The sequence below is a fragment of the Otolemur garnettii genome, unplaced genomic scaffold (assembly GCF_000181295.1).
Source record: "Otolemur garnettii isolate 467f Iridium unplaced genomic scaffold, OtoGar3 scaffold00096, whole genome shotgun sequence".
In the NCBI taxonomy this organism is placed as follows: Eukaryota; Metazoa; Chordata; class Mammalia; order Primates; family Galagidae; genus Otolemur; species Otolemur garnettii.
Genome location: NW_003852491.1, coordinates 1558651 through 1573311, shown reverse-complemented (window position 1 = coordinate 1573311; position 14661 = coordinate 1558651). Strand labels below are relative to the sequence as shown.

At 43.2% G+C, this 14661-nt stretch overlaps 1 protein-coding gene across 1 annotated transcript in view; it reads left to right on the top strand.

Moving 5' to 3' along the window:
* Positions 1 to 14661, top strand: part of COG7 (component of oligomeric golgi complex 7) — a 93379-nt gene that overhangs the window by 53571 nt on the left and 25147 nt on the right. The window contains exons 12-14 of the mRNA XM_003795725.3: positions 5064 to 5180; positions 7642 to 7707; positions 13477 to 13663. Coding sequence (XP_003795773.1) covers positions 5064 to 5180; positions 7642 to 7707; positions 13477 to 13663 — 370 coding nt within the window. The remainder of the gene's footprint in view (positions 1 to 5063; positions 5181 to 7641; positions 7708 to 13476; positions 13664 to 14661) is intronic.

Here is a 14661-nt window from a genome sequence, read left to right as displayed (position 1 = left end):
GCCTTAGCCACTTGAGCCACAGGCACCGAGCCTCCATTCTTTTTTAATTTTAAATTAATGTGAAGATATATGCCATTTAGTTATATAATTTACACATGACAGGTAAAAATCAGAGTTGTAGTTGTGTCCTACACCCAGGGAGTATACCATATATCCATGCATTGTACCCAGTAGGTGGGAAGCTAATAAAACCACTCCTCCCTTCTTTTTTTTTTGAGATAGAATCTCACTATGTTGCCCTTGGTAGAGTGCCGTGGCGTCACAGCTCACAGCAACCTCAACCTCTTGGGCTTAAGTGATTCTTTTGCCTCAGCCTCCTAAGTAACTGAGATTATAGGTGCCAGCCACAATGCCTAGCTGTTTTTTGTTGCAGTTGTCATTGTTGTTCGGCAGGCCTGGGCTGGGTTTGAACCCGCCAGCCTTGGTGTATGTGGCTGGTGCCGAAACTACTGGGCACCGAGCCAACAATCCTCCCTTCTTGAGTTGAATTGAGATTTTCTTTCCTGTGGGTCTGTGATTGTTAACCTTCTAGTCTCAATTTGGTATTGAGTACATGTGATGCTTGTTTTTCCAATCTTGTGATAGATCCTTAGGAGAATGTTCTCCACATCCATCTGGGTTGTTATAAAGGATGCAAAATTTCCATCTTTTTTTAGGGATGAATAGTATTCCATGGTATACACATACCATAGTTTATTAATCCATTCATGGTTATGGGCACTTGGTTTGTTTCCACATCTTTGCAATTATGAACTGAGCAGCTATGAACATTCTAGTGCACATTCTCTGTGGTAGAATGTCCTTTTTTCACGTGGGTAAATGCCTAGTAGTGGAATTGCAGGGTCAAATGGTAGGTTTGTCTTTGAGGAATCTCCATACTTTTTTCCATAGAGGCTACACTAATATGTAGCACCACCAACAGTGCATGAGTGTTCCCTTGTCTGCACTCCCACACCAGTAACTATTGCTTTGGGGCCTATGATGTGGGCCATTCTCACTGGGGTTAGGTGATAATCTCAAAGGAGGTTAGATTTGCATTTCTCTGATGATTAGGGATGAGCATTTTTTCATGTGTTCATTGGCCATTCTTCTGTCCTTATGAGAGAAGTTTCTAGTCATGTAATTCACTTATTTCTAATTAAAAATATAAAATATTTTAGTTAAAAATATAAAATTAAAAGCCAATATGAACTTCATACTGAGTAAAAGAAGCCAGTCACAAAAGACTGGCACCATATGCTGTATGAGTCCATGTATATGAAATGTCCAGAGAAGACAAATCTATAGGAAAAAAAATGGATTAGTGGTTGCCTAGGGCTGGGGAAATTTGGAAGAGTTGGGGAATGACTGCTAATGGGCATGGGATTTCTTCTTGGGGTGATAAACGTGATGGTTGTACAACTCTGTAAATACTAAAACCATTGAATTGAACTCTTTAAATAGAGAATTGTGTGGTATGTGAATTATATCACAATAAGGCTATTACCACAAACCAAAAAGAAAAGAAAGAAGGAAGGGAAGGAGGAAAGGAATGGAGGGAGGGAGAAAGAGAGCGAGGGAAGGAAGGAAGGGAAACTGAAGTTGAATTTTGTCAGAAAGAAGAAAAAGAAAGCAGTACAGGGCTGAATTCTCTGACCTATGTAATAGAGGTGTAAGGGTCCTTGGTGGTGGGCGGGGGTCAGGGGGAGAGGTTGATTATTTGCTGTAGTTTCTAGCATGTAGATAATACAGTCTTATGCTGTCCAAGAGACCTTCCATTACTAGTTTGTTCCAGAATTAATTTCCCCTGAGTCTCAGAACTTCCGTTTATTGAATTGAATGCTATTTGTTGTAGTAAATTTAGGGAGCTCTTGATGTAGAAATATTTAGCACACACCCCTGTGAGGTCTGCCCTGGGACCCAGTGCTCCCCTTCACTGCCACAGGCAGTCAGCACCTCCCAGGGCAGCTGCAGTGTACTGCTCACAGAGGCATCCAGCTATGTTCCCATAGAACGAGAAGCATCAGCGACAAGTTTTATGCAAATACAATTTTACCTTTTGCTCTTTCTGCCCCCAATTGTGATTTTGTGGATGGAAATGTTTGGGTTTTTGGAGGGGAACTAAATTTTTTTTTTTTTGCAGTTTTTGGCCGGGGCTGGGTTTGAACCTGCTACCTCCAGCATATGAGGCTGGTTCCCTACTCCTTTGAGCCACAGGCACCGCCCATAAAATTTTCTTTTTAATGAAATGACAAAACAAAAATAATGCTTTTAGAAATGATTTACAAAACTACAAAAAAGGATATAAGAAAGTGAAAGTCTTCTTCCCTTCCTGCCTCCTTTTGTCTCTCTCCTCAGAAGTAAAACTTTTTTTTCTTATTTGTTTGTTTTGAGACAGAGTCTCACTATGTCACCCTGGGTAGAGTGCTGTGGTGTCACAGCTCACAGTAACCTCCAACTCTTGGGCTTAAGTGATTCTCTGGCCTCTGCCTCCCAAGTAGCTGGGACTAAAAATGCCTGGCTATTTTTTTTGTTTTTGTTGTTGTAGTTGTCATTGTTGTTTAGCAGACCCAGGCTGGGTTCAAACCGGCCAGCCCCGGTGCATGTGGCTAGCACCCCAACCACTAAGCTATGGGTGCTGAGCCAGTGTAAAACTTTAAATATTATTTCTTGACTCTCTACTATGAAATGTAAGCACCTAAGTTTTAAAAAATCAAGGCTACGCCTTCCTTCTACCCTGCTTCTCTGAGCTCATTGTAGTTTTAGTTCTTCTGTTGGTTATTTTGACTACTTCGTTTTTAAAAATAATCCATATTTGTATTAAACATTCAAACTATACAAAAGGCTATCTGGTGAAACCAGGCCTCTGTCTCTAGAAGGGAAGATTTTGGCATTACCAAAATAGCAAATGTTGCTAAAATTAGTTGGGGAAATTTGGTAGAAATTAACTTGAGCTGCGTTCAAATGGGACATTGTTCAGTGGTGAGGAGGGGTTGGGAAAGGCATCAGGGTGGTAGGGATGGGTAGGGTGGGACATGCAGGGGAGGCAGGAGTAGATTGTCCTACTTTGAACTCAGGTGAAATGTAGAATATGCGGCTGACAGGTTGGTTCAGGAAGGAGGGGTATGAGGGCTATGTTGGGTGCTCCTGAGTTGGACCAGCCTGGGCTTAGATTCTGACCAGCTTACTAGTTGGGACGTTGGGCAGATTCAGGGCCCCTCTTTGAGTTCTGACGTCTTTCCTCTGAATAAATTAATGATGATAATATCTCCTTTCCGGGGAGGTTGTGAGTATTAACTGAAAGCATGTCAGGAAAGCCCCTAACATAGTGACTCCCACTTGGTTGACACTTGCAAATGTGTATTGCGAAAGACAGTTGGAGGTCTTGAAGACAAAAATGATGTGATAAAAAGTATACTTCTTTCTGAGACTTCTTAATAAACCTACTTGGAATTCTGGATTGAAGGATAGCAACTATAGAAAGCATTTGTATACAGCTGTGCCTGTTGCCAAACAACCCTCCCCCTCCCCAGATGTGCTGTGTCCTCCTCACCAGCCAAGGAGCTTCTGCAAAGGATAAGGATTGTTGGATGGTGTATTCTTCTCACACATATTTGCCTTAGTTGCAGGGTGGTAACACAGTTGTTCATCTTCCCACAGCTAACGCGCAATTATGCCCCTTAGCATTCCCCTGTCTTGAGGCCCATCCCTCTCCCTTCAAGGACTGATAACTCTAGAAAGCTCTCCCTTGTCTTGGCAGGAAGGGAAGGGCTGTCAGTGGGATTTGGTTTCCATAGTTTTCCACTTCAAAGCCTAAAGGTCTTTGTAAAGGAGCAGCAGCGTCATTTGCAGTTGGTGGAGTGGTCTGAAGCACTTGGTTTTTCCACTTGGTTCTACTGAATGGCTTTTCTTTCCACCGTATCAGCCGACTTCTCAGGCCCTTGCCCTGAGCCATCAGGTTCCACTTTCCTTGCCTGGAGCTTTGGTTTGGGAAGGGAGAGCGGCAAGCCTTCTTGGGCTGCACCAGAGGTCACATGTTCCTTGGCTGCCAGAGAACACCCTTCATCCTCCTCACCCCTCCTCCCAAGGACACCCATTTATTTCATATCCCAAGAACTATGTGGCCTTAGAAACAAAGCCACCCCACATCAGCTGTCATTTTATGCTTTTCAGAGAATTTTGGTGTATTTTATTTATTTAACTTCATCATCACAGCTACTCTGTGAGGCAATACAGAAGATGTTGTTACTAAGTCTTTTTAAAGATGAGGAAACTGAGGCCCACAGACACTGAGGTACTTGCCCAAGGTTGCAGTGCAAGCCTTTTGTTCATTCAGGAGCTATATCCAGGTGTGTCAGCTGGTGCCCAGCTCTGTGCTAGTTCCTGGGAATATAATTATCAGCTGCAGGGCCACAAGTCCCTGTTCTTACAGCATAAAGTCTAGCAACAGCAATAAACATCAGGCAAGCTATTTAATTACAGTGTGTTTGGTGCTATGAAGGAAAAGTATGTATGTACAGCCAGAGCAAACAGCATGGTCGGGGGAAGGTCTTCTGGCTTTCAGTCTATTTTCATGATCTGTCATTAAAGTCAGGCCCTTACGAGCCATAAGACTTTAATCTGTCTGCCGTGGCTGTTTAATCTAAATTCAGGGGATTAGGATGCTGCTAAAGTTCCTGGCTATTAGTAAACTGCCTTAAGTTATCCCAGGTCACAGGTAGTTGTTATAGTGGGACCATGATGTTTTAACCCAATTCTTCAAGCCTGCTGCCAAAGAAACATATTCATCAGGATTAGCATCGTTTCTCACCTGGTTGGTCACTAGAATCAACTTAGTGGCTGTCCCCTTCCCTTTCCTCTTTAGCATCTCTCATGAAGCCGCTCTGCCAGGTGATAAAGACGGTCTTACCACATAGAGAAGACATTTTTCTGGTCAGAGGCTGACAAGTAGTGTCACTCCTCAGTGGAAGCCTCTAAAGATGTTCTCAAGGTCATTTGCAGTTTGTTCAGAGCTGTAGAATTCCCGGTATCTTTAGAGTTGGGAAGTTGATGACACCCTTGTCACATTTTCCCTTTCCCTGTAGGTATGTGTCTGATTTCACCAATACTCTCCAGTCAATACGGAAGAAGTGCAAACTCGATGATATTCCTCCCAATTCCCTTTTTCAAGAAGATTGGACGGCTTTTCAGAACTCCATTAGGTAAAGTAGGCGTTGTAATTTAAGCTTGTGTCCTATGTAGCAAGTGTAAACATACATCGTGTAGTATATAAAAATGATAAATGTGTTTGTGAGGGGTTCATTTTCTTGTTTTTTTTTTTTAATTTTCTTCTTTCACTGCCTTTTTATAAAAGCAGATACTCTGAAAACAAGCCAATCAACAAAAATCCATCCAAGAAAAAGACCCTTTAGCTATTAAAATATTTTAAAAAGTTCTTTGTGAATGCCTCATCTCATTTAATGATTCAATTTTTTTTTAATGTTTGATGGGAGATTTTTTTTTTCTTCCTTAGCCTATGGTTTTTACAAACCTAAAATAACTGAAAAGTATATATTTTAGAAAATGTGCAGCTGATTGGATCCTATTTCTGGATCTAAGAACCATAGTACTAAATGGTAAAGCTACATTATTTGGCCTGGAAAGGGTCTTATAAGAGTTCAGTGGAAGGCATTGAAATGACCTTGTCAAGTAGATGTTGATGGCCAGATTCTGGGATAGCCCATGTGACCTGTGGGTCACTAGGTAGACACTCTGTTGGCCTGAGTCCTAAGGTCTGGTGGGAGTGTGATGAGCAGTGACTGAGAAGGTTTGGCCTTTGACTTGTCTAGTCAGAGAGTGCAGACTGCTGGCCTATGGCCAGATCTAACCTCTGGACATGTTTTTTTTTTTTTTTTTTTTCTATCATAGCATTTAAAAAAAATAGATTAGTTGCTAACATTCAAAAACTAGATTTAACATAATCAGATTCTTAATGTTGCTTAAAAAAATTAGGAGCTCTGGCAATACTGGGCCTGCATTGTTACAGTAATCCCCTGAGGCTGGCAGCTGAGGTCTTGCCCAGCTGAGACTGGGCCCAGTGTTCTCTGTTGTAGTTCTGGTTCTCCCCTCTCCCACGTGGTCTAACATGCTGTTAGGAAGTTTATATGGTCTAACAACTGCACTGTTAGGCTGAGATAAAAAGCATGCTAAAAGTTTCCTTTTCTTAAAACCATCCTTCATAGTGTACATTCTATTTGTTTAATTCATATTTTATTGCTACATTAAAAATGAAAATAAACGGTAAGAAGCTGCAAAAGCATGAAATCTCATGAGAGCTATACAAAGAGAGGAGCTGTTCAGCTGGCCCATTTCACCTGCTTACATGTCTTACCTGACCCCTGGCCTAGGTGATATGTGCAGCATACCCATGACACATGTATTTCTCAGTGGTGGCCCATGCTGGAGCAGATCCAGGTCCCTACCCCACCCCCTGTCACCCACTGAAGGCTGTCAGGGTAGATCCAGGGCCATTTTAGATTATTGCCTCATAGGCTATGTTCTGGACTTCAAGTTTTTTTGATGAAATTTAATGGTCTAGATACTAACTGTATCCCTTATCATCTGGGTGGTTTGGTACACTGGAAAATATTATGTACAAGTTTGTTCTGTTGCACCTGAGGGGAATGGAATATTTTACTTTCTCATAAACCTTTCTTATGATGGAATGCCTAGATACCCTGGTGATGATAGGCACCTTTAGAGAAAGTTAAATGTTAACTAGACTTAAGACTTTTTCCTTTTTTTTTTTTTTTTTGAGACAGAGTCTCATTATGTCACCCTCAGTAGAGTGCCATGGCACCACAGCTCGCAGCAATCTCAAACTCTTGGGTTTAAGTGATTCTCTTGCCTCAGCCTCCCAAGTAGCTGGGACTACAGGCACCCGCCACAACACCCGGCTATTTTTTGGTTGCAGTTGTCATTGTTGTTTAGCAGGCCCAGGCCGGGCTTGAACCTGCCAGCCTTGGTGTATATGGCCAGCGCTCTACTCACTGAGCTATGAGTGCTGAGCCGACTTAAGATGTTTTTAATCCTTGGATTTGTCCAGACATTATGAGTTTGGTGTTGAAGGGCTCAGTGGCTAGAGTTTGAGGCTTGGCATAAAATCACTTGAAAATTAAAGGATTATTGAATGCAGATATGATGATCATTGAGGCTTATCTCTGAGAAACAAATGTATTAATCTTCATCTGTCTTTTATGTGATCAGAGAGAGCTACACTTCTAGTATCAAAGCAGTTTTCTATGTCTTAAACATAGCAGATATCTAACAAATAAAGTAATAAATTTTGATTTTTAATTTGAGATAAAAAGTTTTCTACCCCATTTTCTCAAGAACAAAGCCAAGTATTTGGAAAATGTAAAATATTTGAGGTGGTGATGGGATACAAGTGTGATTGGTAGTAGAGATGCCAGTGACTTGGAAATTATTAGAGGGGAACAGCATTTACCTGTTATATTAACTAATAATTAAGGAAGCATTTCAGTTTGGCCATCAAATGGTTAACTGTTTTCCCAGAACCCAGCACCACCAAAAGGAATGAATAGTTAGAATTTTTATGAATGAGAACAATGTTTGTCCAGCATTCCAGATACTTGAATTTGAAGTGCTTTTTGTTTTGTTTAGAATAATAGCCACCTGTGGAGAGCTCTTGCGGCAGTGTGGGGACTTTGAGCAGCAGCTGGCAAACAGGTAGGAGAGAGGTATCATTGTTGTCTAGTCCCTGGGTTCCTGGTTGGGAGGAATTTAGTCCAGAACATAGTACAGCAAGAATAACATATGGTCAAATATGAAAGCCACAGGACTCGAGGACTGTCTGTACTCAGATACAAGGTGTCATTATTGTCATCATTAAACGTTTATTGAGCACCTAAACAGGGCAAGCCTCTGTCTTACTTGGCAATGGTCATAAAATTTTGGTTAGATATGGTGGTTTCAGCCTTAATGAGGAAATAGTACATTTTGTCTCCAAATTATGAATGGGCTAGGTTCCAGCTGCTTGTTTGTAAGTTAATTGGGACTCAAAATAAATCTCCCCATAGAAACAGTGTTATAAGTGGTGGGTAAATCCCTGGAGCCAGCCCACAGAGTTAGAATTAACCCCAACAGCCTTCTGGCTTCTGCGGCAGAAGTCTGTCAAAGGGCTGTGTATCAAAGGGGAGTTTCTGGGATCTGCCCTAGAAAAGTTTGCTCTACCCACCCCCCCTTCTAGTACCTTCCAGGGCTTTTACATTGCCTTGAGATAACCCCATCAGACTGTTTATCCCCTCAAAGGGCTGTAGCTTCCCAAATTTGCTTCTTTCTTTCAGCTAAATCTCCCTTTCTCTTGGTATAGCTATCTCTGTTCTCAGGAGTTAAAGGGAAGAAGTTTGTTTCTTGCAGTTGTTTGCCGCACCAGCAGCAGTCCCCCTCCTTCTAGGATGCTGCTTTATTGTCCTAAAGCAATCTCCAGATGATGGAATTTGGGGCAGTGGTACAAAGCAAAATGAAGACTGAGCCCCAATGGGGACTGGGTGGGAGACAGGGATGAATGGAGATGGGTGGAAGATGGGGGTGAGTGGGGATGGGTGGAGATAGAGGTGAGTGGGGCTGAGTCGGAGACAGGATGAGTGGGGCCAGGTAGGAGGTGGGGGTGAGTGGGGCTTCTTGGGAAATATAGATGAGTGGGGCTGGGTGGGGAGATGGGGTTAGTGGGCTGGGTGGAAGGTAGAGTGAATTGCTGAGGAGGGTCAGACTAGCCTTGGACTCTGTTGACTGTTCTTCTTCTCCTCTTGACTCTGTCTTCCTTTATCTCGGAGAGATTGTGGACTACTTTCAAGTCCAGGATTTTTTGTGATGGTTCTCAGTGTGGGGAAATTCTTGCAGCAGGGTAGAATGGGACCACCTGTTGCTGTTCTAACTCCCAAATGCCCAGCACAGAAATTATGGGACTCTGTGGAGAAAATAAGACCAAAGCACTACAGGTATCCAGTGGAACATGTATAAATAATATAAATGAAGTAAATGGCACACACACCCCTCCCCAACATGCTCACATTGGGAGCAGCATATGATTAGGGGTGAGTAGGTCCCAGGAAACTCCCAAGAAGACGTAAAAATTTAGCACTTAGATATTTAAAAGAAAGGCAGGTAGCTTATTTTCTTAATTACAATAGTTCGTTGGAAAAATAAAAACAGTTCCCAAGTACACAAAATGAAAACCACAAATCTATTCACAATAAAAATCCTTCTCTCCAGAAAAAACATTAACAATTTCTACCTCTTCTGCTGAGCACTAACATTTAAGGACTTTATTGAATTAACTCACTAATCCTCCCAGTGGCAGGAGAGGTAGGTGGTCCTCTTATCCCTGTTTTTACAGATAAAAGAACTTTGAGGCATAGGCTTTGTCATAAAGAATAGCTTTTTAAGTAAAAAGAAATTCTTTGTGGAAAAGCTGTGCCTGAGAGGCAGTGATTTGAACCTTGGCATCCGTGAGTCACCAGAGTGTGAGCATCACCCCACACCGCCCTTCCTCACAGATCAGTGTCTGCCCGTAGACTTGCGTTTCTCTGTGAATGTGTGTGGCAGACACCTTTCCATATCAGGACACACACATTTGCCTTAATCTTTTAACAAAGATGACTCTGACAGGGTAAGGAAGGAGCTGGTTTGGAGGATGAATGGGAACATGATAGACAAATGATGAGCCTCTTTAACTGCATTTGACAGCTGAGAGGCTAAAAACTTGGCTGAGCTTTGATGTGAGAAAAGAACTGCCTATGTCTCCAAGGAAGCCTTGGAGAGAGATGTCATCCTGGAAGCACTATGCTTGGAAAGGGAAAGTTGCCATTTGTGTTCCGTCCAGGAGGCTGCACAGCACTTGCGTAGCTGTCTGTGAAGCTTATCTTATCTCCCCATCAATCTCGTCTCCAGTACCCAGGCTTCTACTAAAGACCACTCCCCACCAGCAGGTGGGTAGCAGAAGCAACAACTCAGAACACTCTAGACTGCTTCAGTGACAAGATTGACTTTGGCCACCATGCTCTGAAGATTACCTCTTTGTAGAAAGGGATCATTTTGTGATTTGTGAGCTGGGTTGAAATTTCACCTGAGAGATTTCTCTTGTCTTGGGCAACTTGGATAAGATATAGGGAGGTTGCTATGGCTACTCTATATTTTCCTAGTACTCACTGCTTACTTTAGGAATAGCAGTATTTTCACCAGGATAAGGTCTTGGTGGGACAGTTTAATGAGACAGTCTGGTTTGGAGAATCCAAGATAAATATACAGGATTCCATGGCTGAGGAGTAAATAAAACTTGTGAAAAAGAAATGAATTGAGGAAATAGGCTGAGGTGTGATGCTCTTTCCTCTGTGCTCACTTATGCATTCTCCTGGCACAGAATGAGCACAGTGGTGTGGGCAGGCCTTGCTTCTCCAGGGTAAGGACTGTGTTTAATCACCTGATATCCCCCAAGACCTAGTTTAGAGCCCATTTCAATGATGAGAAAACATTTCCTTGATGAATGAAGAAATCAAGCATTCATTTCAGTAAGGTTTACTTCAATAAATGTATATGCTATAATAGATTAGTTAGTAATTGCTAATAAGTAGATCATCTAGGTGCCATTAGTACCTTGGGGTTGAAGTTATGTTAATATTTATTCTGGCATTTTAAACTACACTCTTTACAACTTAAAACATTCCTCACATACCTAGCTTTCTGCAGCTTGGAGGGCAGGCTGATAGAGCGAGGTCAGTTTCCCCCAAGCTGCCTGAGACTGAAACACATAATGCAGTCAACCTGCAAGGACAGCTGACTTCTCCCAGGGCAAGGAGGAAAGCTCTGCTCCCCACTTCCTGGTCACCAAACCCAGAGTCATGTGCCACTCAACAGTTACTGAACACCTGCCATGTGCCAGGCACTGTCTAGGTGCTGGGAATGAGAGGGGAAGAAAGCTCCTCCCCTTTGAATGTTTTTTTTTTTTTTTTGAGCCAGAGCCTCAAGCTGTCCCCCTGGGTAGAGTGCCATGGCATCACAGCTCACAGCAATCTCCAACTCCTGGGCTCAAGCAAGTCTCCTGCCTCAGCCTCCCAAGTAGCTGGAACCACAGGCACCCACCACAATGCCCGGCTGTTTTTTGGTTGCAGCCATCATTGTTGTTTGGCGGGCCTGGGCTGGATTCAAACCCACCACCTTAGGTGTATGTAGCTGGCACCTTAGCCACTTGAGCCACAGGCCCCAAGCCTTCCCCTTTGAATGTGATGGTTTTTTGTCCTCACCATCTAGTGGGAGAGAAAAGAGACAGCATAAATGCATGGCAAAGGCAAGAGGCAGATGGGAGCAGGAGACTGAGTGCCTGGTGGGGGCATTGGGAAGGGTTTGGTTGGGGAGAAGCCTTGGGGACCAGTCTTTGAAGGGGTGGGATTTCCCCAGGCCATAGGCGAGGGGAGAACATTTCAGGGAGAGGAGCATGTGAGCAAGACATGCAAGTGTGGATAGCCTGGTGTGTGTGGGGAGGTTGGTGGGCACTTTGATGAATAGTGGGGACATTTGTAAGGATTTGAGGGCTTTGGCCATGGAGAGACCTGGATGCATGTCTCTACATTTTTAGTTTTATCCTGGGGAACTGAGTTATCTCTGGGGAAAAGACAAAATCAGATTTGCCTTTTGGAAAGATTATTCCACTAACCTTTCGGACAGTGGTTCTCAACCCTTCTAATGCCGCGACCCTTTCATATAGTTCCTCATGTTGTGGTGACCCCCAACCATAAAATTATTTTTGTTGCTACTTCATAACTGTAATTTTGCTACTGTTATGAATCATAATGTAAATATCTGATATGCAGGATATATTTTCATTGTTACAAAGGGATTGTGACCCACAGGTTGAGAACCTCAGCTTTAGGAGAACAGATTAAGTGGAACATGGCAGGACTGAGGAAGGGAATCCCCATTGGAAGGCTGCTGCCCTCCAGATAAGAACTCCTGGAGACTGGAAGTGAGGTGGTGGCAGACAACAGATCCAACGAAAGTAAATGGGAGGCTGAAGTAACAGGATAAACTAACTTGACCTTAATGGCAGGCACAGGCAGCCATTTGTGTTGGCAATGCTTCCCGAAGAAGATCCTATCCCCAGGATTTATTTGTAAGTACAGGCATTTGTTAACAAACTCAAGGGATCTGTTTTTGAAAAACTGGGCATGACCTAGAAATTTCTATGTACAAAGTAATTATTTTCGTAAGAAATTGCAGTAAAGGAGGGATCAAGGAATTAGCCCCAACTGGGACATATTATTATTTTTTTTTTTTTTTTTTTTTTTTCAGTTTTTGGCCAGTTTTTGCAGTTTTTGAACCAGCCACCTCCAGCATATGGAGTCGGCGCTCTACTCCTTTGAGCCACCGGTGCTGCCCAATATTCTTTTTTTTAAGACAGTTTCACTGTGTCACCCTCAGTAGTGCCGTGGCATCACAGCTCACAGTAGCAGCCTCAAACTTTTTGGGCTTAAGCGATTTTCCTGCCTCAGCCTCCCAAGTAGCTGGGACTATAGGTACCTGCCATAAGGCCCGGCTATTTTTTGACTGTAGTTGTCATTGCTATTTGGCAGGCCCCAGCTGGATTTGAACCCACCACCCACCCTGTGTATGTGGCTGATGCCCTAGCCGCTTGAGCTAGAGGCGTCGAGCCGGGACGTATTATTATATAATACTCTTCTCCTGGTTATGTACATTCTGTTCATATAATTGTGGACACATTTATGTATGTGGATGAATGGTAAAGGTAGGCTAAGGAAAAACAAGATTTTCAGCATCAGGAAAAGGTCATTCTTGTTAGAAGCAGAACTTCCTTGTCCCCAGCAATACTAGAGACTGAGGATCATTAGAACCTTCTCTAGATAATTTTTTTTCTTAAGAAACTGGAAAGTGCTAGCTTCTCTCAGATTCCTCTGGAGTACCTAAGTCACAAAAATAAACCTCACACTGCTGGTGAGCACAAAAACCACCAGCTCAGAGTGTGGGACAGAGGTGAGTGCCATGGGTAAGAGCTGCTGACCGGGGACCAGTTAGCCTGCTGCCCTGCCCAGCGGTCTCTGTGATGGCAGTTCTGGTGGCTCACTATGGCATTTGACTGTCCCACCATAATTGTCATATAGCAAGAAAGGTCTACATAGAAAGTACACAGTGTTCCAGATTGTAGTCAGCTGAGAACTGCCCTGTGTAGGCTGGGTGTCACATAAGAGGATGACATATTCTGATGGCATGAGTGTTAAATAGTTTTTACACCTGTTTTTTATTGTGTACCTGAGGTCCACCTCACCCTAAAGGATGAAGGATATCTTAATTTCCTTATAGACTGCACCTTAATTCAATCTTTCTCGTGAAGACATCCTAGAATTTAGTGAGGACCAATCTAACTGCTCCAAGAAGAAAGTTCCATGAAAATAGCTCAGGGCATAATGGTTATCACTTTTGTTGCAGGATTTTGTCTACAGCTGGGAAGTATCTGTCTGACCCTGGTGGCCCTTGGAGCCTGGCTGGTTTTCAGGATAGTATCTTGACGGACAAGAAGAGCTCTGCCAAAAACCCATGGCAAGAATATAATTACCTGCAGAAAGATAACCCCGCTGAATATGCCAGTTTAATGGAAATACTTTATACCCTCAAGGTATGAGACCAGACAGATGGTGTTCTCACAAATGAAAGCTTTCCCCTTGTCACTTACCTTCTTTGTCGCTAGGACCCAGGCCTTCTTGCTATGTGTGGGCCCTGGGCTATGGCATGACCTGTGGCCACTTCTCTGTGTCATTTATGTTGGAGTTTTGAGGAGCAAGTAAACTAAACAGAATTGAAACCCATTTAGATACAGATGTGGTTGGATAGATGGATCTTACTACTGGTAAAAGTCAGGTTGGAAAATGTGACTTTAGATCTACAGCCAAAGGGACTTGCTATACATCACCCAAGTGTTAAATTTGTCAACCAGATTGGCAGAGCTGGACAGCCCCTGGACCCCATGCAGGGTTTCTCCCTTTTACTCAGTGGCAGAGAAGGGCCCAGGGGTATACTGGTTGCTGGTAAACAGAACTCATAAAAGAGAGCCCTAGCGTAGCTGTCAGAGAAGCCACTCCTTTTCTCCAAGGGAGGAACCAAAGGTGGCCAGTTGCCAGGAATTTACACTACTGTAAGTTCTTCCCCACAAGGACTTGGGGATAGGTGTTCCCTCTTGGTTTTTGTCTTTCAACTCTTAGTTTGTCTTAAGACTTTGAGGTTTGGACCCCTTGGAGTCCAGGGACAGGAGAACTTCCCAATAAACGGAATAAACTGCATAGTCCCCTGGGAACAGCTTCCAGGGTTATTAGAAGATCACAGGCATTCTTTCCAGAAAGATTAATTTTTCTCCTTTTTCTCTGATCTTATTTGAACCTCACTCTGTGGGTGATGGGTAGAGGAGACAATGCCATTCCAGCAGCACCAAATGCAATCTAAAATTACGTAGGGCCTGGAGCTCTGAGAGTGAACTACATAGGGTGCCTGGACGTGGTTGAGGCTTCAGTGTTACCCTTTTAGGGTCTCCCCTTCTCTCTGCTCCCTGACCCACTAGCTGGCCGCATTGAGTTTGACAAACAGGACTCCTTACAGCAATTCTGTAAACTCATTCATCTG